This window comes from Carassius auratus, unplaced genomic scaffold (genome assembly GCF_003368295.1).
Source record: "Carassius auratus strain Wakin unplaced genomic scaffold, ASM336829v1 scaf_tig00216164, whole genome shotgun sequence".
Taxonomy (NCBI): Eukaryota; Metazoa; Chordata; class Actinopteri; order Cypriniformes; family Cyprinidae; genus Carassius; species Carassius auratus.
The window spans coordinates 349,329-376,578 of record NW_020528437.1 but is presented as its reverse complement, the minus strand read 5'-3'; the positions used below and the strand labels follow the sequence as shown (position 1 = coordinate 376,578).

The 27,250-nt window shown below is 38.7% G+C and overlaps 1 protein-coding gene and 1 long non-coding RNA gene across 2 annotated transcripts; one reads left to right on the top strand and one right to left on the bottom strand.

The window, feature by feature from the left end:
• LOC113097260 (CD9 antigen-like) lies at positions 1-26,407 on the bottom strand. The gene is made up of 8 exons (XM_026262482.1): positions 26,283-26,407; positions 1,529-1,607; positions 1,020-1,122; positions 846-943; positions 591-665; positions 406-507; positions 226-315; positions 1-123 (listed from the first exon to the last, which is right to left on the bottom strand). The coding sequence occupies exons 2-8, from the start codon at positions 1,586-1,588 to the stop codon at positions 16-18; spliced, it is 636 nt and encodes a 211-aa protein (XP_026118267.1). The 5' UTR covers positions 1,589-1,607; positions 26,283-26,407; the 3' UTR covers positions 1-15.
• Positions 21,458-25,847, top strand: LOC113097261 (uncharacterized). The gene is made up of 5 exons (XR_003288813.1): positions 21,458-22,832; positions 22,948-23,009; positions 23,368-23,445; positions 24,046-24,149; positions 24,945-25,847. It is a non-coding gene; the product is annotated as an uncharacterized LOC113097261 (long non-coding RNA).
• Positions 26,408-27,250: the final 843 nt, after the last annotated feature.

The following is a 27,250-nucleotide window of genomic DNA, read 5'->3' as shown; positions in this document are numbered from 1 at the left end:
GATTTGTTAAGTGTTTTAGAGAGCTCTAAACGGACTCACCATGATTCCTGCTGTCCCCAGAAACCCTCCCAACACCAGCGGTGCTTTCGCGTCGAAGACCTCATCGATCGCACTGGGACAGCTCTACACACACACACACACACACACACACACGGATGAGAGCCTGCACTCCTCACACAACACACAGCCAGAGAGTCAGAGCAAGACAAACAGGAAGTGACTCACAGAATACGTGAACTGCTCCAGGAAGCTGGCTTTTGGACAGGTGTCTTGCACCAAAATATCAATCAATCCAGCGCCTCCGCAGCAGTCGAACTGAAACACACACACATCCCTGTCAGACCACATGTTTGAGTGTGTGTCTGTGTGTGTGTGTGTGAGAAAGAGGGAGTGTGTGTAGCTTACAGTGTTGTGGAACAGTTTTAGGGTGACGGCTTGAGCGGGGCTCCTGGTGTTGAGATACTGAGCGTAGATTGTTTTATAGAAGTTCACCAACTCACCTGACACCTGCAATTCAACACACACACCTTAAAACCAGCTCTGTTATACAGACACCTGTGTGTGTGTGTGTGTGTGTGTGTGTGGTTTACCCGGTCACTCCACATGAAGGCCATCACACCAGCTGCGATTTCAATGATGATCAGAACGGTCAGCAGGCCAGAAAACTGAAGGGCAAGAAGAGTTGCGCTGTAGTGTTGGATTGATTAGTGACATTAGAGGAGGTTTGCATTTTACAGGTTTAAAAAATGAGTCTAAAAATGAGAGTTTTGTCCTTCTGTATTAAGGGTTTTAACAGCTGTGTTCAGATTCTTCTCAAGTGCTGTTGTTTCTGCAGTGATGCTCACCACACCGAGAGCTGCTTTGCTGTTGTTGCAGGCACCACAGTCACCGATGATGGCCATCACCAGCATCAGGCACCCGGTGACCACCAGCACCGACACTCCTGTGGACACACACACACACAAGCTCAAACACCAGCTATTTCACACCAGCCAGACAGAAACAGCAGCAGAACACACCGATGTTGAACTGAGCAGTGTTCAGATCGATGTCGAAGAACCCACGGGTCTCTGCTCCGAACCGGAGCCACATTCCTAGAGCCACCAGACCGAACCCCACCAGCTGCAAAATATGGAGACACCACAGCCCTCAGACACAACAGCACACACACACACACACACACACACACACTGAACAACTGCTGTGACTCTACTGTGCTGAAGACACCCGTCACAGCTCTCAGGACGTTTCCTATCAGATGTCAAATAGATGTCTCTGAGGTGACTTTAAGATGTTTATGATTTAGAATGTATGTAAAACTGACATCTTATAAACGTCTGTCAGATGTTTGCACACAGTAGATGCTTCCAGATCAAGAGATCTTCTACAGACGTCTTGCAAATGTATTTGTGCTGTCTAGGTAGAACTTAATTTACATATACAAATGTATTGATGATGCTTTTAGCAGGCTTTTATCTAGGGAGATGGTATTTAACCAATAGAAGAGTAAATACTGATGAAAACTCACACCGAACAGAAAGTTAAACAGGATCAGGAAACATTTACACATCTGCGCACACCCGTCCATGGCAAACCGATTGATTTCACTGCAACAAAACATCATAGGAATCTCTTAATGAACTAATACAATTTTTTTTGAGAATTTGAGAAGCCTGAAGCGGTTCACTGCCAGTCAAAAGTTAGGGATCAGCCAGACTAAATGTTTTTTAAAGAAATCTCTTTTGCTCATGAAGGCTGTGTTTATTTGATCAAAAATACAGGAAAAAAAACTTAATATTGCAATTTGTTATCACAACATAAAATAATGGTTTCTATTTGAATATACTTTAAAATATAATATACAGGTGCATCTCAATTAGTGGTGGAAATTATGATTCTTTCTAGAGATTCATTCACTTTCAGTTCGTTCACCAAAATGATTCGTTCAGAATCGTTCACTGATTCGTTCAGTTATCATTTCTTCGTATTACACAAAATATGCCAGCAGGTGGCAAAAAAAGAGTGTATTATGTGTAATGTCTTTAGTCAACGAACGTATTCACTTGTTACAAAAACTGATCTGGCTTTATTAAAATGTGTGTATAATCGCATTCAATATATAAAGTCTAATTAAGTTGTTTAGATGAACAAAGCACAAGGTTTTCTTGCCTAATTAGCATTTTAATTGTTTGGTCAGGCAGTTTGTATATTATATATTCACATTCATAAATCGGGGATTAAACGTGGAGTTGCTAAATATCAAAACAAGCGTGTGCACAGTACTGTACCTTTGCATTTTCCGAGACTGACATGCTAAATTGCAGACTGACCCGGTTTACTCTCATTCATTACATTCACGAACGAGATAAGCTATGTAGCCTACCAATTCATTTCATTCACGAACGACATGTATCCGTTCATTCAGCTCGTTCACGAATGACGTGTTTCAGTTCAGTCATTTCATTCACGAACGAGATGTAATAAATCATTCAACTCATGCAAAAGCGACATGGGTACCAGTTCACGAACGATAAGATCTCTAGATCTAGTTCAGACTCATTTGAATCTCGTTCATTGAAGGGAGTATTCGTTCACTACATTCAGCAAATCACATACTCTGTCACATCTCATACTCGAAGGCTATTGGCTCGAGGTTGAGTAATTCTTTGACAGGATGAAATACCCGGTTCACTGAGCTGCGCATGCGCTGCTTATAGCGCCGCGCTGCTGTGGAGGGAGGAACTTCACTGAACGAGAAATATGAGTCAGTGGATTACGTGAACGAGAACGATTCGTTCACCTAAAAGATTCGTTCTAAAACACAAACGACACATCACTAATCTCAATAAATTAGAATGTCATGGAAAAGTTAATTTATTTCAGTAATTCAACTCTAATTTTGAAACTCGTGTATTAAATAAATTCAGTGCACACAGACTGAAGTAGTTTAGGACTGGTTCTTTTAATTGTGATGATTTTGGCTCACATTTAACAAAAACCCACCAATTGACTATCTCAACAAATTGAATATTGGTGACATGTCAATCAGCTAATCAACTCAAAACACATGCAAAGGTTTCCTGAGCCTTTAAAATGGTCTCTCAGTTTGGTCCTGTGGGATTAAAAATTTATAAAATGTTAAAACTAGGTTCCAATGTAATAGCATATGAACTGAAAACATTTTTATATACGTTTTGAGGTAAATCAGGAAAATCAGGTGTCTGAGATAATGTCCTTTTGTCTTTGTGCTCTTCCTTGCCATGTGGCTTTTGAAGCTCAAGGCTCAGCTGTGCCTTTTGTCTCTATGATAATGTGAAGGTATCAGTGTACTGTCAGGCACCTCTGTATTTAAATGACACTGTTATGCTGATAAGATCAAGGCTGGGAAGATGCCAGTGTCTGGTACTTTCCTGATTGCATTTTTTTTATTTTCTTTGTTTAAAGTGACTCCACCTCTACTGTATGGATCCCTCCCACTTGAATGTATATAATCTACAATGTCTTAAGAACAAGTTAGACTATTGATGACTACAGCGCCACGCAGAGCGTTCTCAATAAATAATCCTTCTGAAGATTACCCAAGAGTCTCCTGTTCTTCGTTTCTGAGATCCCAACAGTTTTTGGCGCCGTGACCCGGATAGAGCTTCTCACCTGAATCCAGATTGAAACTGCAATCTCAACAAAGATCAGACAAAGATCAGACTGTACCTCTATCCAAAAGAACCTTTAAGACTGGAACAAATGTGTTATCCTCTGCGCCATCAGAGAAGAGTTAACAGACAGCTGTAGGGTTTGGTTAACTAAGTGACCCTCTAAAAATGATATTTTAGAGATGAAAATAATCCTCTGTATAGGCAGGGAAGATTAGCATCACATGCTAATATTTTGCTACCCACTGTGTCTCGGCAGGAAAGTTTAGCATAAAGTGCTAGAAGTTTGTGTTATCCTCTGATAGAGAAGAATTGTTAATTTTATGGTACTCTCTGTTGATCAGAGAAGTTTTAGTGTTTTGATTGTGTGGTAAAAAAAAGGAAACTCACAAGAAGTTTAGAAAGAATACTAGATTGATCCCCACAACTGAAAAAGATGGTCTCGCGACTCCTTTGTGGTCGGACAGCAAATTCAAATCACTGCGCAAAATGAACCTAATAGTCACTGAGAAAGTTATACAAGAACTAACTCAGAAATATGATATCCATCCAGACAAAACTTGGTCTGTAGATGAGTATAAAAAGGTACTAGGAGCATGTATTCGCAAGAACAATTTGAAAGGCATTATCTGCTGCCACACAGAATTAGCCTTAGCGCTAGCTACGCAACAGTCTCAGCGTACCTCAGAACTAGAGGAACAGAACAAAGAGCTCAGAGCTAGAGTATCCTCTTTGACTAAGAAATTTAACCGCAACAAAGCTGCAGCAAAAACTGATGTGGAAGAAGTTAGACTGATAGCACTTATCCTGATTTACAAAGTTCCTTTGAAACAGATGTAGCCATCCAGTCAGTAACTGATGTGCCTGTAGATTCAGTAAAGGTATGTGGCGCTAGGAGGAGATCTCAGGGAATTGAGGGAACTGAAAGTGTTACTCCCAACCCCTCTGTTGTCCAGGTACAAACTGTTACCAAAGTTCTAGGACCTAAAGATATAGAGAGACTCTCCCAGAGCTTACCCTCAGCACACACAATTTTTTCTGAATTTAGAAGAGCATTAATTAGCAAAATGCGTCTCTACGACATGTGGTTAGCATAAGTCACACAGCTGATGTCACAAATTCTAACTGAATCTGAATTCAACACCTTTGAGTCTGCTGTTACTTCTGAATTAAAACATGTCAGTAAAGGTGATTTGAGGGAAGGTGTTTTGAAAATTCTAAAAAATATTATAGGACCCAAAATAGACTGGTCTAGAATCACTAACTGTGTGCAAAGGAAAGAAGAAACTGTGAGTGAATACACTGAAAGATTTTGTCAGTCAGCAGTAATTTACAGTGGAATTGCTGATGATCCTGAAAGTGTTCTAGATGACAAGGGACCATTAGTACGCATCTGGTCAGATGGCCTTGTAGCGGAGTACAGAAAAGCCTTGCCATTCCTAGATCTCACTTGGTCTAACAAAACTCTCAGAAATAATCTAGACCGTTTAGCTACATGGGAAAGAGATGCGGATGTTAAGACAAAAGTGAGAGTAGCAGCAGCAGCTACATTTAGCACAAGGAAACATGACCATAGATGGCCTAAAAGAGAAGGCAAATGCAATTACTGTGAAAGATCAGGTCACTGGGAGAAAGAGTGTAGAAAGAAGTTGAAAGATAGTAGAAGAAATGTTATGCATAATTCTGCTCCTTCTCAGCCCGCCTACAATCCTGAAGTAATCCCTTCAATGACCACAGAAACTTTAGGACAGCTCGCTCAGGTTCTTCTAAAAGCACAAAAAGAAAAGGAAAAAAAACTAATTGTTGGGGCTGTGAGTAGCTACCTTTACCCTGTAATCCATCACAATGACAAAATATTTTTTGTGAAAAGTAGCATACAAGAGAAAGAGATTGACTTTTTGCTTGATACAGGTGCAGAAATTACAGTAATTCCTATAAAATTGGCTGAAGGCTTAAACATCCCATACAAGAAAACTAAACTTTTAAAGATTCTGTTTTGTATGAAACCCCGTCCATAGATGTACAATTAGGCCCAAAGACTCTGACTACAAAATTGCTATGTGCTCCATTAAATACAGGTGCAATTCTAGGCATGGATCTACTCAGACAAGTACACCTGACTTTAGACATGTCCTCATAATCGGCTAGCATAAAAATTTTCCTCAGCACAAGTTTCTACCAATAATGTAAAACTCCTGAGTACGCTTTCTTACAGAATCATCCAATTTGGGCTAAAGACAAAGATGATTGTGGGTTTTTGACAGGTGTAGAACCAGTCAAATTGACAGGAACTCCACCTCCTGTTACCAAACAATATCCTATCAGTAAGGAAGCTATACAGGGGATAAAACCTATTGTGGAAAAATTGCTGAAGCAAGGAGTGCTAGTTAAAACAAACAGTCCCTGTAACTCACCCATATGGCCCATCAAGAAATCTAATGGGACATGGAGACTCACCATAGATTACAGAGTAGCCAATAAACATATTGATAAAATCACCCCCCTAGTGGCAGATCCATCTACAATTTGTAATGGCTTATCATTAGATTGTAAGGTTTTTTCTGTAATTGATATGTCTAATGGATTCTTTTCTGTACCCTTGCACTCTGACAGCCAGACATGGTTAGCTTTTACAGTTGACTATGAACAATATCAGTGGACACGTTTGCCCCAGGGATTTCAGAATTCCCCAACTTTATACCATCAGGCTGTGAGACGTGATTTGTGTGACCCAGAATGTCCAGTAAAACAGTCCACTATGATTCAATATGTCGATGATATTTTGGTAGCCTCTACAGATCACGAGGTACATCAAACTGAATTGGCAGCATTGTTGGACTATTTGCAGAAATGAGGACACAAATGCAGCTTTCACAAAGCTCAAATTGCTAAAAATCAAGTCACATTTCTGGGTCAAACAATTGGTGCAGGAAATAGATCTATTACACAGGATCGAGCCACTTCAGTCAAAGCCATAACTCCACCTACGACCATTAAAACACTCAGATCATTTTTAGGAACAGCAGGTTACTGTAGACCTTGGATTGAAGAATATGCCTCAATTGCTCAGCCTCTCTATGACTTGTTGAAAGGCCAGGTTAAAGATTCTGATACTGTTTGTATGGAAGAAATTCACCTCAAAGCTTTCAATGATTTAAAGAGAGCACTATGTCAAGCACCAGCATTAGGAATTGCACAATCTAATAAACCCTTTGTGCTTTATGTACATGAACACTTAGGCTTTATGACTGCATGTTTAATGCAAGATCATGGGGGCAGTTTACGCCCAATTCATTACTATTCATGTAAACTTGACATAGTTGCTCAAGGCATGGGCCCTTGTCTTAGAGCAGTGCAGGCAGTTCATCTAGCTCTTCAGGCTTCAACAGGAATGGTGCTAGGATAGACTATAAATGTAAGATGTCCTCATGCAGTGTCCGCACTAATGAATCAAGCAAAAGTCACTTCTGTCACCTCCTTTCGTTGGGGAAATTGGTTAACGACAACAAACCCATCCTCATGTATGATGTCTGCAATGACTGGAGTTTTGTTAGAGGATGAAGGTGAAATAACTCACGATTGTGTTACGCTTACATACGCAGCTATAAGTGACATAAACTCCCATAGAGAATGCAGAATTGGAGTTGTTTGTTGATGGTTCAGCTCAAGTCATTGAGGGAAACAGACGAGCAGGTTATGCAGTAACTTCCACCACTGAAGTTGTAGCTTCAGGCCATCTTCCAGATAATTTTTCAGCTCAAGCTGCAGAACTAGTAGCCTTAACTAGAGCATGCACGCTAGCTTCAGGATCGATTGAAAATATCTACACTGATTCCAGATATGCTTTTGGGGTGGTTCATGATTTTGGTGTCACTTGGAAAGCTAGACAGTTTCTAACTTCTGCTGGATCCCCCATTGAGCATGCTGGATTAGTAAAAGATTTATTGTTTTCCATGAAACTTCCAAAGAAATTAGCGGTGATCAAAGTGAAAGCACATCTCACAACTAACACTGCAGAAGCTAAAGGTAATGCTCTTGCTGATGTAGCTGCTAAACAGGCTTGTTCCTATGTAACTGTACAAGTGTGTTCAGATAGTATAGCACAGAAGACAATTCTGTCTCCTAAATCAATTATTGATCTGTACAAAGACGCTCCTCTATATGAAGCATGGACATGGTTAGACAAAGGGGCCACAGTAGATTCATCTGGATGCTGGACCAAAGAGGGGAAGTATGTCGCTCCCGAATCACTGCTGCCATATTTGGCTCAACAAATTCACAATTTGGGTCACAGTGGTCCAGCAACAATGAATCACAGGTTCTCAAATCAATGGTGGAATCCAAAATTCAGAAATGTAGCAACCGAAAGAGTCAAGAGATGTGTTACATGTCAAAAAAATTATGATGTGCCAGCAGCAGCTACAGCAGCAACACATACTCCAGCTCCACCAGGACCATTTCGTCACCTGCAAGTTGATTACATATCATTGCCTCCTTCTAAGAGAAAAACTGATGGTTTAGTAGTATTGGACAAGTTCTCTAGATGGCTAGAAGCTTATCCAACAGGGCGTGCTACAGCTGCACATACTGCTAAATGTCTAGTCACTGATTTCATTCCCAGATGGGGATTACCAGATTGCATTGACTCAGATCAAGGTACACACTTCACAGGACAGGTAGTCAAGGAAGTGTCTAAAATGTTGAAAATTAAGTGGAATCTTCACTGCCCCTATAGGCCACAAGCATCAGGACAAGTTGAACGAGCAAACAGAACTATAAAAACCAGGCTAAGCAAAATGCACCAGGAAGGAGTACCATGGGTCAAGGCACTGCCAGCGGTATTGTGTAGTATGAGAGCGTCACCTAACAGATCAGTAGGACTGAGCCCTCATGAGATTATTACAGGGCGCCAAATGCAGATGCCAGGTGTGATTGATCTTAGAAATGCTGATGTACACATAGCCTCAGATGCCCTGATCACTTACTGTGAAAACCTCACAAAGGCAGTACAGAGTGCCAGAGAGAGAGTTGAGTCGTGTTGGCAGACTCCACCAGAAGGGGGACACACAATCATCCCAGGTCAGTGGGTCATGATAAAGTCATTCAGAAACAAGCCGTTAGAGTCTAAGTGGCACGGACCACATCAAGTGATGTTGATTACAGCAGCTGCAGTGTTTTGTCAGGGAAGGAAAACATGGACTCATGTTTCACACTGTAAAGTTGTTTCTCCACCTACAGGGATAGGATAGGACACATGGACCAGTGAGGAGCCCAGGAAAGAACCGAATGCAACAGGCTTCGGGGGCCAATCCTGCGGTGAAGATTCCCTTTTAGGCATTCCCACCTACTAGTCCATCCTTACCTCATTGTTCTTTAGGTGTCGCAGTAATTAAGAAATAGGGAAAGAAAGGAACAACAATAGCAGACTTAAATCGACCAGAGGATACAACCCTAGTGTTTACAGTTTTTTTTTTCAACAAATGCTGCTCTGTCGTTGTTTGTTTTCTTGCTTACTCTGTGCAGATACCACTTGATGGCTGTCCCGAGGCCCATACACACCAACCTCCTCACCTGTGTATGACGACACCACTTTTAAAAGACTACCAGATCCACAACCGAGCCAACTGTCACGGAAGAAAAAAACTAATTAAATAAATACACAACGCAGAGAATCATACAAGAGAACTTCAGTCATCCATCAACATGATCAAGATTGCCGTACTAGTAATCATCATGGACATCGCACAAAATAAAGACTCCAGAAACAACATATTCTTAAAGCTGATGAATATGTCAAGAAACTCCTTGTTTGCTGGAAAGAACGTTTGCATGCATCATCCACCTTCTGTAGGAGCAGGAATCCCATAGGTAGCACACCCCATTTCTGACTGTGATACCTGCACTCTATTTGGTGTTGTCACTAATGGAATTTTTAACCAAAGCACATGTCATGACGTGACTGTTCCTCAAGCCTAACCGTGTTGCAGTCCAGGTTTAAGTTCCTGCAATTTGACCTCAACCACACCTGTTATGACAGACTTACTCTTACCAATAACATTTAGTTGGTGTGTTGAACAGCTATCCTTAGACTCTAAAGATTTGGGAAAAATTCCCAGTGCTTCATTTGGTTTCATAATTAAAATGGGAATGTCACTGAAGACAGAAATTTCATCATCCACACGACAAAAGAATGAGGATGTGGAAGTATGTATTAGGCAAACTCGATCATTCCCTAAGCTATGTAATGTGAACCAATGGTGCAGGATTTCCCCCCCAACAGGCATGTTTTGGTTATGTGGAACCTCAATCTATAGTGTGCTACCAGTAAAGTTGAATGGCAGGTGCACCTTAGTCTATGCCCTACCTGCAGTCAGAGAAAATGTGAAATCCACTCCAGTCCTAATAACAGGCAACACCACCTTACAAAATTATCAGACCTGAGTGCTGCACCGGTTTACTGGATCCAACAAAGAACTTGAACAAAATTCAACAAGACATTCTTGAACTTTCATCAAAATTACACCAGATGACTGAAGACAACTCATCATGGTTCGGAAACCTGTTAGGTAAACCCTGGCTGTGGATCAAGGAAATAGCAATTCTGCTGTTGTTCTTACTACTGGTATGCTATCTATGCGTCCACAGTAAAGTGTTTTATTCAACAACTTACTCATGCCCATCACGAGGAAATGACAATTCCGACCAGAAAAGATTATTACCCATAAGAACTAGACAGACCCTAGCTGCATGTTTGTTTCTGAGTCAACATACCATTCGTCACTACAGACAATCAACACAGAGCAAGTGCTATGTGCCTGTAACGATCACAGGTTATAAGAATGAACTTTTAAATGTTTAAATTTGTATTATGTGAGAGTTATTAGAACTCTCAATGGGAGGACTGTGGGATTAAAAATGTATAAAATGTTAAAACTAGGTTCCAATGTAATAGCATATGAACTGAAAACATTTTTATATACGTTTTGAGGTAAATCAGGAAAATCAGGTGTCTGAGATAATGTCCTTTTGTCTGTGCTCTTCCTTGCCATGTGGCTTTTGAAGCTCAAGGCTCGGCTGTGCCTTTTGTCTCTATGATAATGTGAAGGTATCAGTGTACTGTCAGGCACCTCTGTATTTAAATGACACTGTTATGCTGATAAGATCAAGGCTGGGAAGATGCCAGTGTCTGGTACTTTCTTGATTGCATTTGCATTCTTTGTTTAAAGTGACTCCACCTCTACTGTATGGATCCCTCCCACTTGAATGTATATAATCTACAATGTCTTAAGAACAAGTTAGACTATTGATGACTACAGCGCCACGCAGAGCGTTCTCAATAAAGAATCCTTCTGAAGATTACCCAAGAGTCTCCTGTTCTTTGTTTCTGAGTTCCCAACAGTTCACTAGGCTACACAATCATGGGGAAGACTGCTGATCTGACACTTGTCCAGATGACAATCATTGACACCCTTCACAAGGAAAGTAAGCCACTAACATTGATTGCCAAAGAAGCTGGCTGTTCACAGAGTGCTGTATCCAAGCATATTAACAGAAAGTTGAGTGGAAGGAAAAGGTTTGGAAGAAAAAGTTGCACAACTATCCGAGAGAACCGCAGTCTTATGAGGATCGTCAAGCAAAATCTATTCAAGAATTTGAGTGAACCTCAGAAAGAATGGACTGAGGTTGGGGTAAAGGCATCAAGAGCCACCACACACAGAAGTGTCAAGGAATTTGCTGAACCACAGACAACATCAAGGCAAGGCAAGGCAAGTTTATTTATATAGCACATTTCGTACACAGTGGTAATTTAAAGTGCTTTACATAAAAGAAAGTAAAATAATACTGAAGAAAAATAATAACAAGAATAAAACAAGCAATTTTAAAACTTTTAATTATTTAAAATGAATTTAAAACAGAAAATGATTTTACATAAAATAAAATAAATAAATAAAAAACAGTGAAAATAGTGCAATCAGTTCGGACATTGCACAGTGCTCATTCAATAAATCCACAGCTAAACAGATGCGTTTTGAGTCTAGATTTAAATGTGACTAGTGTTGTAGCACATCTGATCTCTTCTGGAAGCTGATTCCAGCTGCGGGCAGCATAGTAACTAAAGGAGGACTCCCCTTGTTTTGTGTGAACCCTTGGTATTTCTAACTGACTCGATCCTAGTGATCTGAGTGCTCTGTTAGGTTTATATTCAGTGAAAATATCTGCAATATATTTCGGTCCTAGGTCATTTAGTGACTTATATACGAGTTAAAGTACTTTAAAATCAATCCTAAATGTAACTGGGAGCCAGTGTAAGGACCTGAGGACTGGTGTGATATGCTCAGATTTTCTGGATCTAGTCAGAATCCTGGCAGCAGTGTTCTGGATGAGCTGCAGCTGTCTAATGGTCTTTTTGGGAAGGCCAGTGAGGAGCCCATTACAATAGTCCACCCTGCTGGTGATAAAGGCATGAACAAGTTTCTCCAAGTCTTGACTGGAAACAAAACATCTAATTCTTGCAATGTTTTTTAAATGATAGTATGCTGATTTAGTTACTGCTTTGACATGACTACTGAAACTAAGGTCTGTCTCCAGAATCACACCAAGATTCCTGACTTGATTTTTAGTTGTTTGACCCCTAGAGTCAAGGTATGCATTCACCTTGAACACTTCATCTTTGTTTCCAAATGCAATGACTTCAGCCTTTAACCTTGTTTAACTGAAGAAAGTTCTGCCACATCCAACTATTAATTTAATCAATGCATTGGCAGAGGGAGTCAATGGGGCTGTAGTCATTTGGAGATAAGGCTAGGTATATCTGGGTATCATCAGCATAGCTGTGATTAGGCAATTTGGTTCTTTCTCATTATTTGACTTAGTGGGAGCATATACAGGCTAAACAAGAGCGGTGCAAGAATTGAGCCTTGTGGGACTCCGCATGTCATGGACGTCCACTTAGACTTATGCTCTCCTATACTCACATAATGATCTCTCCCTTCTAAGTATGAACTGAACCATTTGAGTACCATCCCAGAAATCCAGACCCAGTTTTCCAGTCTCTCTAGTAGTATGTTATGATTGACAGTGTCAAACGCAGCACTGAGATCTAGCAATACCAGCACCGATATTTTGCCAGAGTCACAATTTAAGCGAATATCATTTATTATCTTAATGAGTGCTGTCTCTGTGCTGTGATGCGGTCGGAAACCAGATTGAAAATTGTCCAGGTATCCATTTGAGTTTAAGTATTTGTTCAGCTCATTAAAAACTACATTTTCTATAATTTTGCCTATAAAAGGAAGATTAGATATTGGTCTAAAATTGCTCAAAATGGTGTTATCAAGATTGCTCTTTTTCAGGAGGGGCTTAAAAACTACAGTTTTCAGGGAGTTTGGAAATGTCCCAGAAAGAAGTGAGGTGTTCACCACTTCTAAGAGATCTGCTTTTAAGCAGTTAAGCACACTTTTGAAAAAAGATGTGGGAAGTGTGTCAAGACAACAGGTTGATGATTTTAGGTGCTGCACTATGTCTTCCAGAATTTTTCTATCAATTGCTTTAAAAATAGACATAGTATCTTTTTGATATTGTGGCCTAATCTGTCTGACCTCTGCATTACTTGAGGATGTGCTAATCACCTTCCTGATATTGATGATCTTCTCAGAAAAGAAGGATGCAAACTGTTACGTACTTGAAAGTGTCTAGGGCATGTACCGCAACATTTATATATTAATGTACTGCTGAAGCTGGGGGTATGGTGGAAGAACACATGACAGACTCTTTTTAAAGGGAAAAATAAAATGGGCTTTATTCACAACCAGCCAAAAGGCCACTGGACCCAGTCAAAACAACAATAATGTGCGCTTTGTACAATGTGATATAAACAAAGACAAACAACAAACAATAAATGGGAAAAGAACAAAAAGTGGTGCCAAAGGAAAGAACAAAACATAACAAAGCAATCCTTAATCTAAACCTAATCTAACCAAAACAAAAATGTAGAACACAAACCGAAATCTTCAGTGCATCCGGCACCCTAACTAAATTACCTATAAAACAGAAATACAAAGGATGGTGTCACTTCTTACCTAGTGTGTCTAACAAATCATCGGCTACGGTTGCAGTGTACTGTATATCGCGATATACTAACCTGCGTTCTCTTCCCAGAATGTCAGTTTTTAACAGATATCTCCGAGCGAATGAAAAGGTAGACACAAACTAATCTCGCCCATGTTAAGGCGTAACAAATACTTAGAAACACAAAGCACACAGCACACAACTTAATTCGCGGGCAGAAACAGTCAAAACCTCAGTTTACAGGAGATAAACTCATTCCGCTGCAAAGCGCTCGATTTACTACAGAGGAGTTCTCAATGTGCTCCGGAGAGAAAGCATGAATGAACACGTATCAATGATTTCCTGTTAACCAGGAAATCATTGATAACATTTCTGTGACCTCTTCAAAAAAGGCTGGAGAGTATTTTGGAGGCCTGTAAATAATAATAAACAGAATCCGTGGAGCACCTTTCAGCACAATCCCTAGATATTCAAAAGACAAGTACTGACCAAATGAAACTTGCTTGCTTTGATAGACATCTTTAAATAGAACAGCTACACCTCCACCTCTCCTAACAGTCCTGCAAACACTCATGTAAGTGAAGTTAGGAGGGGCTGCTTCATTTAGGATTGTTGCACTGCAGCTGTCTTCTAGCCATGTTTCGTTTAGAAACATAAAACCCAGATTGTTTGTGGTTATAAAGCCATTTATAACCAACATCAGAGGTGTCTTACCTGGGCTAAGGAGAAGAATCTAATCTGCCCAGTGGTCCAAAGTCCTCTTTTCAGATGAGAGTAAGTTTTGTATTTCATTTGGAAATTAAGGTCCTAGAGTCTGAAGCAAGGGTGGAGGAGCTCATAGCACAAGCTGCTTGAAGAGTCCAGTGTTAAGTTTCCACAGTCTGTGATAGTCATGGGGCAGCTTTGGGCTAATGGTTAGAAAGTTGGACCTGTAACCTGAAGGTCACAGGTTTGAGTCTCAGTGCTGGAAGGAGTTGTAGGTGGAGGCGAGTTTATGAACAGCGCTCTCTTCCACCCTCAATACCCATGACTGAAGTGTCCTTGAGCAAGGAACTGAACCCCCAGCTGCTCCCCAGGCACCTGATATATAGCTGCCCACTGCTCCGGGGGTGTGTTCACTTTTCACTGCTGTGTGTGCACTTGGGTGGGTTAAATGCAGAGCACCAATTCTGAGTATGGGTCACCATACTTGGCAAATGTCACGACTTTCACTTTTTCAATGTCATCCGCTGGTGTTTGTCCATTGTGTTTTTTGAAAACCAAAGTCACCGTTTCGTTTACCAAGAAATTTTGGAGCACTTCATACTTCCTTCTGTTAACCAGCTTTTTGAAGATGCTGATTTCATTTTCCAGCAGGATTTGGCACCTTCCCACACTGCCAAAAGCACCAAAAGTTGGTAAAATGACCGTGGTGTTGGTGTGCTTGACTGTCCAGCAAACTCCCCATACCTGAACCCCAGAGAGAATCTATTGGCTATTGTCAAGAGGAAGATGAGAAACAAGAGACCATACAATGCAGATGAACTGAAGGCCACTGTCAAAGAAACCTGTGCTTCCAGACCACCTCAGCAGTGCCACAAACTGATCACCTCCATGCCACGCTGAACTGAGGCAGTAATTAAAGCAAAAGGAGCCCTGACCAAGTATTGAGTACAAACCCGATTCGAAAAAAGGGACACTGTACAAATTGTGAGTAAAAAAGGAATGAAATAATTTACAAATCTCATAAACTTATGATATTTAGATTCTATTGTGAATAAAATATATCAAATGTTGAAAGTGAAACATTTTGAAATCTCATGCAAAATATTGGCTCATTTTGGATTTTATTAGAGCTACACATTACAAAAAAATTGGGACAGGTAGCAATAATGTGCATATAAGGAACAGCTAAAGGAACAATTTGCAACTTATTAGGTCATTGGGAACATGATTGGGTTTAAAAAGAGCCTCTCAGAGTGTCAGTGTCTCTCAGAAGTCAAGATGGGCAGAGGATCACCAATTCCCCCAATGCTGCGGCGAAAAATAGTGGAGCAATATCAGAAAAGAGTTTCTCAGAGAAGAGAAGTTATCATCATCTACAGTGCATAATATCATCCAAAGATTCAGAGAATCTGGAACAATCTCTGTGTGTAAGGATCAGACCCTTAGACGGCACTGCATCACATACAGGAATGATACTGTAATGGAAATCACAACATGGGCTCAGGAATACTTCCAGAAAACACTGTCGGTCAACACAAACCACCGTGCCATTCACCGATACCAGCTAAAACTCTATAGGTCAAGAAAGAAGCCATAATTAAACATGATCCAGAAGCGCAGGTGTTTTCTCTGGGCTCATTTAAAATGGACTGTGGCAAAGTGGAAAACTGTTCTGTGGTCAGAAGAATCAAAATGTGAAGTTCTCTTTGGAAAACTGGGATGCCATGACATCCGGACTAAAGAGGACAAGGACAACCCAAGTTGTTATCAGCGCTCAGTTCAGAAGCCTGCATCTCTGATGGTATGGGGTTGCATGTGTGTGGCATGGGCAGCTTACACATCTGGAAAGATGAGCTCCATCAATGCTGAAAGATATATCCAAGTTCTAGAACAACATATGCTCCCATCCAGACGTCGTCTCTTTCAGGGAAGACCTTGCGTTCTCCATCATGACAATGCCAGACCACATACTGCATCAATTACAACATCATGGCTGTGTAGAAGAAGGATCCGGGTCTGAAATGACCAGCCTGCAGTCCAGATCTTTCACCCATAGAAAACATTTGGTGCATCATAAAGAGGAAGATGAGACCAGCCGCAGCGCTACCATTTGCCTGGGCCCACCCATTTAAGGTCCGGGCCCACCCATTTTGGCCCAGGCCTATAAGTAGTGAGTGATTTTCATTCTAGCGGTTCATCCAATAAGCAGCCCGAGGAAAGCTTTGAGCGAAAGCTTCTCAGCCAATCAGCGGCTTCTACCCCACCAGCAAGTGATCCAATGAAATGAATGACGTTGGCGGACGTCATTCATTCAAGACAGAAAGATTTAATTCCGTTTCAGTCTTTTTGTGTATTGAACGTTCATAGGAGATAAATGAAGTTAGCTTACTGCCAACAATTAAGGTGTATTTATTTGTCCGCTTGCCTTCAGCACTGAGCTGAGGACAGCGATACAAGTTGATGTCCTGCTCAGTACCGCAGAATAGCGCTGGATGGAGATGAAGGGAAACCCGTGGTTTTTTTTTTTATGGGGTCATATTTTAACTGGCCCATCCACTTTTCTGGAGGCCCACCTACAATAAAAATCCTGGCGCCGCTACTGGATGAGACAAAGAAGACCTAAGACAGTTGAGGAACGAGAAGCCTGTATTAGACAAGAATGAGACAACCTTCCTATTCCTAAACTTGAGACACTTGTCTCCTCAGTCCCCAGACGTTTGCAGACTGTTATAGAAAGAAGAGCGGATGCCACACAGTGGTAAACATGGCCTTGTCCCAACTTTTTTGAGATGTATTGATACCATGACATTTTAAATCCACTTATTTTTCCCTTAAAATGATACATTATCTCAGTTTAAACATTTGATATGACATCATTGCATTCTGTTTTTTATTCACAATTTGTACAGTGTCCCAACTTTTTTGGAATCAGGTTTATACATGTACAGTAAATGAACATAGTTTCCAACAGTTCACTAAATGTTTTTCTCATTGGTTTTATGAAGTATTCTAATTTGTTGAGATAGTGAATTGGTGGGTTTTTGTTAAATGTGAGCCAAAATCATCTCAATTAAAAGAACCAAAGACTTAAACTACTTCTGTCTGTGTGCACTGAATTTGTTTAATACACAAATTTCACAATTTGATTTGAATTACTGAAATAAATTAACTGTCCACAACATTCTAATTTATTGAGATGCACCTGTATTTCAGTGATGCAAAGCAAAAAGGTTTATGTTTTCTAACAAACATAACATAACAAACAAAAAGTGATAAGTCTTTGCTATCACTTTTTGTCAATTTAACACACCCTTGCTGAATAAAAGAATACATTTCTTTCAAAAAAAGAAAGAAGTTTTGAACGTTAGTCATTATTTTTGAGGTGGCAGGAGTTGGGGGGGGGGTCGTCATATGAAATACAGCAGCCACAACAGCATTTATGTTTTATTATTATTATTATTTTATTATTATTTGAAACATTCACAAACTCATGAACTAGATCATGAAATATCTTGATTCTCACCTTGAGCAAAGTAACCTAATAACGTAGGCTAATCGATTAAAGGGGTCATATGACGCGATTTCAACTCTTCCTTTCTCTTTGGAGTGATACAAGCTCTTGGTGCATAAAGAAGATCTGTAAAGTTGTAAAGACTAAAGTTTCTAATCCACCGAGATATTCTTTTTCAAAGTTGAGACTAACGCCTCGTTCAAACACACCCTCACATCTCTACGTCAATATGTGGAAAAGAGGACTATATCTGCCTGATCATGCCTAGAGCTGATCTAGAACTGAGTTTATATTTAATGGGAATTTAACATTGAAAGTTAATGTGAATAAAAACATTGCAAGTTAGGCTACTTTCATTATACAAAAAGAGAGCAAAGTTCAAGCACTCTCAAAAACTCCCATTAAAATCACTGAAGCTGTTTACACAATAAATTAATATCTTACAGATTCATACACACATCTACACTTGGCTTGCTTAGTTGGGGCCACTTCATTTACAGCAATATCATTGACTTGATTGTAAATGATTGCACAGATACTATTTAAACTGAACTGATATGATGACATTACTTTATTCAATGATGAACTGTCTTTTTGCATAATTCACATATATCATTTCTTATTTAATGCTGTTCAGGTGACTTGTCTTGACGAGAGAATTAACTAGAAAGAGTTAAACAGTAAACTGATGAGTAAACTCTGATTGGCCAATCCATTCATGAGCTCAACAGCATCATGTGTGATTTTGTATAATACACAGCTCGGTAGAAATGTGTCTGTCTCTGGCTCAGCGCCAGCCAGCCAGCGAACAGACGCAGATGTGATTTGGCAGCTGATGATATGACTAGTGATGTCCGATTCGCGAACCAATCGTTCAAATTAACCGGTTCTTCTTAGTGACAGGTTGATCCAGTTCACCAAATCGAACTGAATCATTTGAAACGGTTTGCGTCTCCAATATGCATTAATCCACAAATTACTTAAACTGTTAACTTTTTTAATGTGTCTGACACTCCCTCAGAGTTTAAACAAACCAATATCCCGGAGTAATTCATGTACTCAAACAGTACACTGACTGAACTGCTGTGAAGAGAGAACTGAAGATGAACACCGAGCCAGATAATGAACGAACACGCCCACTGCTGGAGCAGTTCTCGTTATAGAGTCAAGAACCGGTTGCACTGGTTTTCAGATCATCAGTACACTGAACCGAAAACCGTATCTTTCGGATGGGTCCGATTCGTGAACCGAGGAGCTGATGATACTGCACATGCGTGATTCAGCGTGAAGCAGACCGACACAAAGAGCGTCTGAACTGAACTGATTCTTTTGGTGATTGATTCTGAACTGATTCTGTGCTAATGTAATGAGTGCGTGTAAACCGAGGGCTTGGATGAAGGCCAATCTGAAGAAACGTAAGTTAATTTAATAACAAATACATTGCAATGGATTATGTTTAGTAAGTGAATCATGGTTTCTGCGGTGTTGACACCTAATTTATTTACTTTATATCTTCAAGACTTAAATCCTTGTATGCACATTATTATGGAGCCAAAAGAGTGTCAATAATGATAAATGCACAGACTACATTCACATATGCACACACAGGATTCATACATGCACACACATGATTCCTAAATACACACACAGGATACACATATGTGCACAAAATTCACAAATGCACACACAAAATTTAAAAAGCACAGAAGATTCACAAATGCATACAAAATTCAGAAATGCACACAAAATTCAGAAATACACACACAATTCAGAAATGCAAACAACATTTACAAATGCACTCAAGATTCACAAATGCACAGGACAAGATTCAGAAATTTATTTCTGATGCACACACACATATATCTTGATTTACAAACTGCTTGCGGTCTGTGAACTTCACTGCATTTGTGTGTGAATTTTGAGACTCCCTTGACTTGGCTCTACACACAAATGCATTTTTTTAAACAGGGAATGATCTGCAACCAATCAGATTTCTCCCTTGTTTTAGCCAATCACAAGAATGCACCCCACGTGGGGGATTGTTTACTTATAAGCCAATCAGCGAACGACTCACTTTCCTCAGCGAATGATTCACTTTCCTCAAGCACCGAACGACTCACTTTCCTCAGCAAACGACTCAGTTACCTGATGCAGCCGGCGACCCACTTTGCGCAGCAGGAGACTCACTTTCCGCAGCCGGAGAGTCACTTTCCTCTCGCAGCGAATGACTCACTTTCCTCATCGAACGATTCACTTTCCTCACAAGTCACGCAGCGAACGACTCACTTTCCTCTTCGAACGATTCACTTTCCTCACGAGTCACGCAGCGAACGACTCACTTTCCTCATCGAACGATTCACTTTCCTCACGAGTCACGCAGCGAACGACTCACTTTCCTCTTCGAACGATTCACTTTCCTCACGAGTCACGCAGCGAACGACTCACTTTCCTCTTCGAACGATTCACTTTCCTCACGAGTCACGCAGCGAATGACTCACTTTCCTCAGCGAACGATTCACTTTCCTCACGCAGCGAAGTTGAGCGAACGATTCACTTTCCTCACAAAGCAATCAACTCACTTTCCTAAGCGAACGACTCACTTTCCTCACGCAGCTGGAGACCCATTTTGCGCAGCCGGAGAGTCACTTTCCTCTCTCAGCGGACCAATGACTCTCTCTTCATGTAGGGACCGAATATTGTAATTAATGTGACTTCTATATTGCATCCAAAATAATATTTAGATATATTTAAATATTCAAAAAGGTGTCAATTTTTTTTTTTACTTTCATTAAAATATTTCAATAAAATGAAATAATTTCCTATTGCAAATTTATGAATCCATGGTTAACTTTTTTTCTGCAGTCACTGGGCTATATGTATTGAGACATTTTTTAATTTATGTTTTGTAAAAAAAAAAAAAAAAAAAAAAACTGAATTGTAATCTAAACATCTGTATTTTCATACAATTGCATAAATAAGTAGGCTATAATATACTGCACCACAGGCATATCGCGCTGTGTAAACGCGTTCATGTGATTGGCTTATAAGTAAATAATCCCCCACGTGGAGTGCGTTCTTGTGATTGGCTAAAACAAGGTAGATATCTGATTGGTTGCTGATAATTCCCTGTTTAAAAAAATGCAGTGAAGTTCACAGACCGCAAGCAGTTTGTAAATCAAGATATATGTGTGTGTTCAACAGAAATAAATTTCTGAATCTTGTCCTGTGCATTTGTGAATCTTGAGTGCATTTGTAAATGTTGTTTGCATTTCTGAATTGTGTGTGTATTTCTGAATTTTGTGTGCATTTCTGAATTTTGTATGCATTTGTGAATCTTCTGTGCTTTTTAAATTTTGTGTGTGCATTTGTGAATTTTGTGCACATATGTGTATCCTGTGTGTGTATTTAGGAATCATGTGTGTGCATGTATGAATCCTATGTGTGCATATGTGAATGTAGTCTGTGCATTTATCTTTATTGACACTCTTTTGGCTCCATACATTATTGCTGTTACTGTATTTTGGGTGCGTTGTTGCAAAAGTTAATTGTAAACTTTTCATGATTATGAGGTTTTTAACTGACTAAAGTTATGATTACTGACTTTATATATTTGAATGTTTGATAGATTTGATGCCATAACGTCATTTCCAATGAGGTCATTACGTTGAGTGTAAAAGAACCGCTGAACTGTTTTTTTTTTTCAACCAGTTTATTGAATCGAACCGTCCGAAAGAACCGGTTCGCGGAAAAGAAAAGAACTTCCCATATGACTCGCTGAAAGTTATAATCACCCCGGAGTGAATGTATTAAATATAGAAAATATTAAACTGCTATTTTTGTCGTTTGGAAGCTGCATTTAAAATCCATTTGGCATAACAATCTGAAAGGACACTTGCCTAGCTTTGAATTGGCATGAAGCCTCTGACGGTAGTACCCACCCAGCACCAGACATCATTTAGACGTCGTTTTCTGGTCTAAATCAAGTCGGCTCGTTTTGTAAAGGTGAAAAGGAATCAATTTTTCCACTTATTTTTTCATTGTATACATAAAAAATATTTTGGATTGATATGGAGTTTTTTATTAAGGAAATATTGGAAATTTCTTTGCAGCTAAGTGGATATGATGTAATAATATACTTCAGTGTTCATGGAGTTGGCAAAGATGAAGCATATCTCATACAATTGTTAATTTTAAGTTTCATATCCATAAAATGAAGTGGTCAGGCTCCAAACCAAACTTTTCTCATTTTCTAAATGATTTCAAACTGTATTGTAAGATTCTATGTAATTGTACAAGTAAAAAAGCTATTCGAACTTATAATATTGTAAACAGGTATGCTATTGTATAAAGTGACACCCCAAAAATATTGATTGATTTATTTAAAAAGAAATGTTTATGGTTGTTACTGTCCATATTGTTCATATTTTTTCCTACTCATTTTAATGTTTCTCGTTTTATTGTTTTGATGTATGACATAATAAAAAATAAAAAAATCAAGTCGGCCCGTCATGGCCATCTTTTAGACCAAAAAGCGACGTTGAAAATTGGTCTTCATTTGGTCCATCGGATTTGGTCCAAATTAAGCCCAAAAAGCGACATTTAACGTCTTTTTTTTGTTTGTTTATTTAGCCCAAAAATAGATGTAGATGGGCTTTAGTCCAAATTTAGCAGAAAAAAAAACTTTTATTTCGCACCACAAAGTCATTAACATAAACTAATGGAGAAATATATTAGACATCATGTCTGAAGCACTGTTAAATATATTTAAATATATTTTGAAAACACTTGATGGTCACGCGCTGAACTGCAGAGGAGGAAGTCATCATGGAAACGGGGCTCAGCTCAACCTTCAAGCAGCTGCAGACGCTGTCTCTTGTGGTTGTTTTCACTAATTTCAGGTAAGTTTAATCCCTAAATTACACAAATATTACATAAAAGTGTCCCTGAAACTTTCTTTGATGTAAATGACACGCTTTCGTTGAAAATGTACTTAATAGAATACTTAATGTATAGAAATGGTCAGTGTCTTCAGAAAAAGTCCGTTAGCATCTCAACTGTAATGCTAACTACAAGAGGTAACTTTATGTGCATTTTCACAATATATTTCGCCTACATCAGCATGAATCTGTAATTTTCTTATATATGTGTGTGTTTATATAATATTTTCATAATATATGTGTGTGTGTGTGTGTGTGTGTGTGTGTTTGCCTGTTAGTTATTTTGATGTCCACACTAGATAAGAGTATTACTCGGTTAGTAAACCTAAAACTTTAAATTCTGTTATTATTCTTTTAATTTTTTTGTATAATCTGTAAATTAATTTTCTTTTCTGCATTTCACCTCTGCTATAGTTTATTTATAATAAACATGGCACTGTATAATAAAGATTGTTGGCTTAGACAGACTGACAGAATGACAATGTTTATGTTCTAGATTCTTCCATGCTGATGCCCGTGCGTGTATCCAGCTGAAGAACATCTTTAGACATTATCAAACATATGACTAACATTAGTAAGTAATACCTCAAACATACACTACCATTCAAACGTTTAAGGGTCAGATTTATCATGTATTTAAAATAAATATTTTATGCTCACCACTGCTGCATTTATTGGATTAAAATACAGTAAAATAGTAATATTTGAAATTACTAGGGGTGTCCTTGACTAAGGTTTTTCATAGTTGAATCAGAATTTTTGAATCTTGCCGATATTCGACTGATAGTCTAATCATATGTTTGGGGGCAGAATACACCGAGTCAAGTCAGACATTCGACAGTCATAATTACTGATCTTAACACACTGGTAAAATGTGTTATGAACACCTCGCAGATACAAACGGGGTAAATAATAGTTCATCATTGATAGATCTTTTCTATTTCAGAGACTGAAAATCATTGATAAACCACAAGGTAATTGTAACTTACTGCAAGAGGAATAATAAGAAGAAAAGAAAATGCATGTGTGATTTAATATTGCTTCTTATTTTTCAGTGTTGAAAGTGCTTTCTTCTCATCTTTGTGCATTTTCAGATGTTGTGCATATTTATGGTTAAATTTAACGTTGTTTAACTTTGTAACATTATAATATTGGTTGTCTTCTCTTTTTTCAGAGTTTAGCTCCAACCCCAGTTAAGCAGACCTGAGCAGCTGATCAAGGATCAGCAGAAACTCTGCAGAACGGTGGTCCTTCGGCCCAGGACTGGACACCAGTGTTGTAAGTCATTCTGTCTCTTTATAGTTCATGTTCAGAACATATTGCAGGAGATCTCAACATTGTCTCTTAAGGTCCACTTACATGCAGAGTTTTACACCAACCTAGTGCAGTGCACCTGAACACATTAATCAAGGTCTTCAGTTTTGCTAACTATAAGTCACAAACAGGTGAGTGTGATCAGGTGTGGACGTAAACTCCGGGGGTGTTTCACTCAGGTCCGTTGCTCAGTACTCAGTGGTGAAGGGCTGCCTCAATCACTATTTTCTTTTTACGGTGCACTGATAATTCGCTATAAGATTACACGTAATAGATTTTAAAACACAAACCAATAATATATTTCAGCATAAACATATCACTAGACAGGTAATGTCTAATCTAGTAAACATTTCCAATTAATTTATGAATTAAATCTTGCACATACATGTAATAAAGTATTTATCATAATGTGCCGTAAATAGCATTAAAAGAAAGATATCAGTTTTACTGTTGTGCATTAATGTCAGTAGTGATGTTGCCGGTAGGTTTATGGGTGGGGTTAGGTAAGGGGGATCATTTTAAATGCATGATTTAGAAACACCCAGCAGTTTTAAAACACACACTAAGTCATAAACATCCACTTTTACTCTGCAGAGACCTAAGTCTCACCTTAAGGGCCAGAGCTGACAACCCCTGACATACTGATTAGTTAATAATGCCTCATGAAGAACGAGTACACTTTAATTTGTACATTTTGGACAAACATTGTTTTTTTATTATTAATTTACATTTTAGTTACGGTTTTCTTTCTCACTTTAGATGCTGCAGAAAAAACAGCGAGGCTAAAGCATTCAAAGTGGAAACATCTGCCGTGGCTCATTAATCCAGAATTGGGAAGAAGCAGAAGATCAGAGATCAGGCAGAGATCTACTGGTGCCCCTGTGGGAACCCCATTTACCTAATGTGTTAGTTTAACCAAAGATTTTCATCACTCACCTTCATGTTGTTCCAAGCCAGACTTTTGTTCATCTTTGAAACATAAATGCAGAACTTTTTAATGAAATCTGAGAATTATTTTTATATAAAATAACGCATTCACACAAGCACCATGCATCAGTGTAGCATTGGCATGAGAGCTGGTGCTTTTTGGTGCTTTTGTCAAAATCCATTGGGGATTCATAATTTCTGAATAGATTATTTTTGCTGTTGTTGTTGTTTTTTGCGTACACAAGGCATCTGTTAAAAAATATCTTAATTTGTGTTCTGCAACATGGTTTGCTGCAACATGAGGGTAAGGAAATAATGACAGAATTTACATTTTTGGTTGTTCTAATGTGGTTATAATTGGTCATAGTTTATTGTCTTGAAAAATTATATTAATACAGAAAGATGGATTGATTTGATAAGTTTATAGTAAAGACTTTTAAATCTAAATAAATACTACTCTTTTGCAAGGTCAATTTAAAAATACTGACAAATGTAATGGTTTCCACAAAATATTGGGCAGCACAACTATTTTAAACATTGATAATAATCTTCATGTTTCTTGAGCAGCAAATCAGTATATTATAATGATTTCTGAAGATCATGTAACACTGAAGACTGGAGTAATTGTGTTAATAAATGTGTCAATATACTGTGAATTGTCTTATTTTCACTAATTAGGAATATGAAAAATAATTCACGGTTGTAATTAGGTCTGGAAAAGAAGTAATTTGGACGTCTTTTTATAGACGTCTTTTCACCTTTCACTTTTCAACTAAATTTTAATGTTGTTTAGACGTCTTTTCAACGAGCTTTTGCTGGGTGGGTATATTGTTAGAAAATATTTCTATTTAATATAAATGCTCTTCTTTGTAACTTTTTATTCATCAAAGAATCCTGAAAAAAGTATCTCAGGTTCCAAAAAATATTAAAGCACCACTGATAATAAATCAGCCAAGTCAGCATTGCATCACAGGAATGCATTTAATTTTAATGTATATATTTTTAAAAACTTAATTTTACACCGTAATAATATTTCACAATATTACATTATTCTCAATATTTTTTCATCAAATAAACGCGGCCTTGGTGAGCAGACGAAACTCCTGTAAAAACATTAAATAACTTACTGATCCCAATCTTTTGACCGGTAGTATAGATAAATAAACTTGCCTTGTTCAGTAATGTGGAAATGAGGAGCGCTATCTTGCTGCTTTTCTGTCTGCGGTCCGGTTGATGATGAAATCATAGTTCTCTATAAACGAATCTTTAATGTTACAGGGAACGAGTCGTCTCGGGGCGTGTTTCTTTCAGGAGCGCATGCGCAGCATTCTATGAGGTCTGTACTGAAATTAGTTCACCTCTTTCGAGTCTTTGGGTTTTCCGAGTCGTTTGTTCATCCTGTGACATCCCCATAAGCTTTACCTAAGCAGTCAGAAAGAGACTCAATTATAATAATAACCAACTATTTATTACCTTTGTCACCACATTCAGTGCGTGGAAAATAACCATTATGACAGAAATGCACACATTTATATACTGTAAGAAGTCAAAAGCTACAATTTGAGGCCAAAAACGCAACACATAACTTTAAGAGTAAATCATAATTATAATAATGATGATAATAAGTATTAGTAACTATGCACACTTTTGAAGGGAATTAATTTCACTATCCAAAGCTGACACACCACGTGTTGGACTAATCAATTCTCTTCCATAGGTTTAGTTTATGGGTCTGTCTCGTGATGAAGGATCAGGGCCGGCGCAAGCTCAAATGCCCCTCTAGGCAGAGCATGATCGTGCCACCCCCTCCTCACAATTAGATAAGATGCATATAAACAAAATCATATTTTCTTTATCTATAAAATTACACTAAAATAAAAACGTGCAAGCATGTTTTCAGATTTTTATTTCATTCTGCAATGTGAAAAAAAGTACACAATGCAACAGCTGCATATAGTTTCTGTTTTATCAGATAGTGTACAGAATAAAACTAAACATACGCACAAAACTTTTAGCTCATAAGTACTGGAGGTTTTTTTTTTTTTTTTTGACTGATACACACATTCAAACAACTAATAGTCTACATTTCAGAAGCGTGCGCCTCGGGCTTTCGCAGCGGCAAACGCTTAGATTCTGTC

Bases quoted from the DNA above. Each gene is read 5' to 3' on its own strand.
- LOC113097260 (XM_026262482.1), bottom strand. From the start codon at position 1,588: ATGGACGGGTGTGCGCAGATGTGTAAATGTTTCCTGATCCTGTTTAAC. The intron at 944-1,019 runs GTGTGTTCTGCT...GTGTGTCCACAG, and splicing joins CACTGCTCAGTTCAACATCG to GAGTGTCGGTGCTGGTGGTC. The intron at 316-405 runs GTAAGCTACACA...TGTGTGTTTCAG, and splicing joins TAAAACTGTTCCACAACACT to TTCGACTGCTGCGGAGGCGC.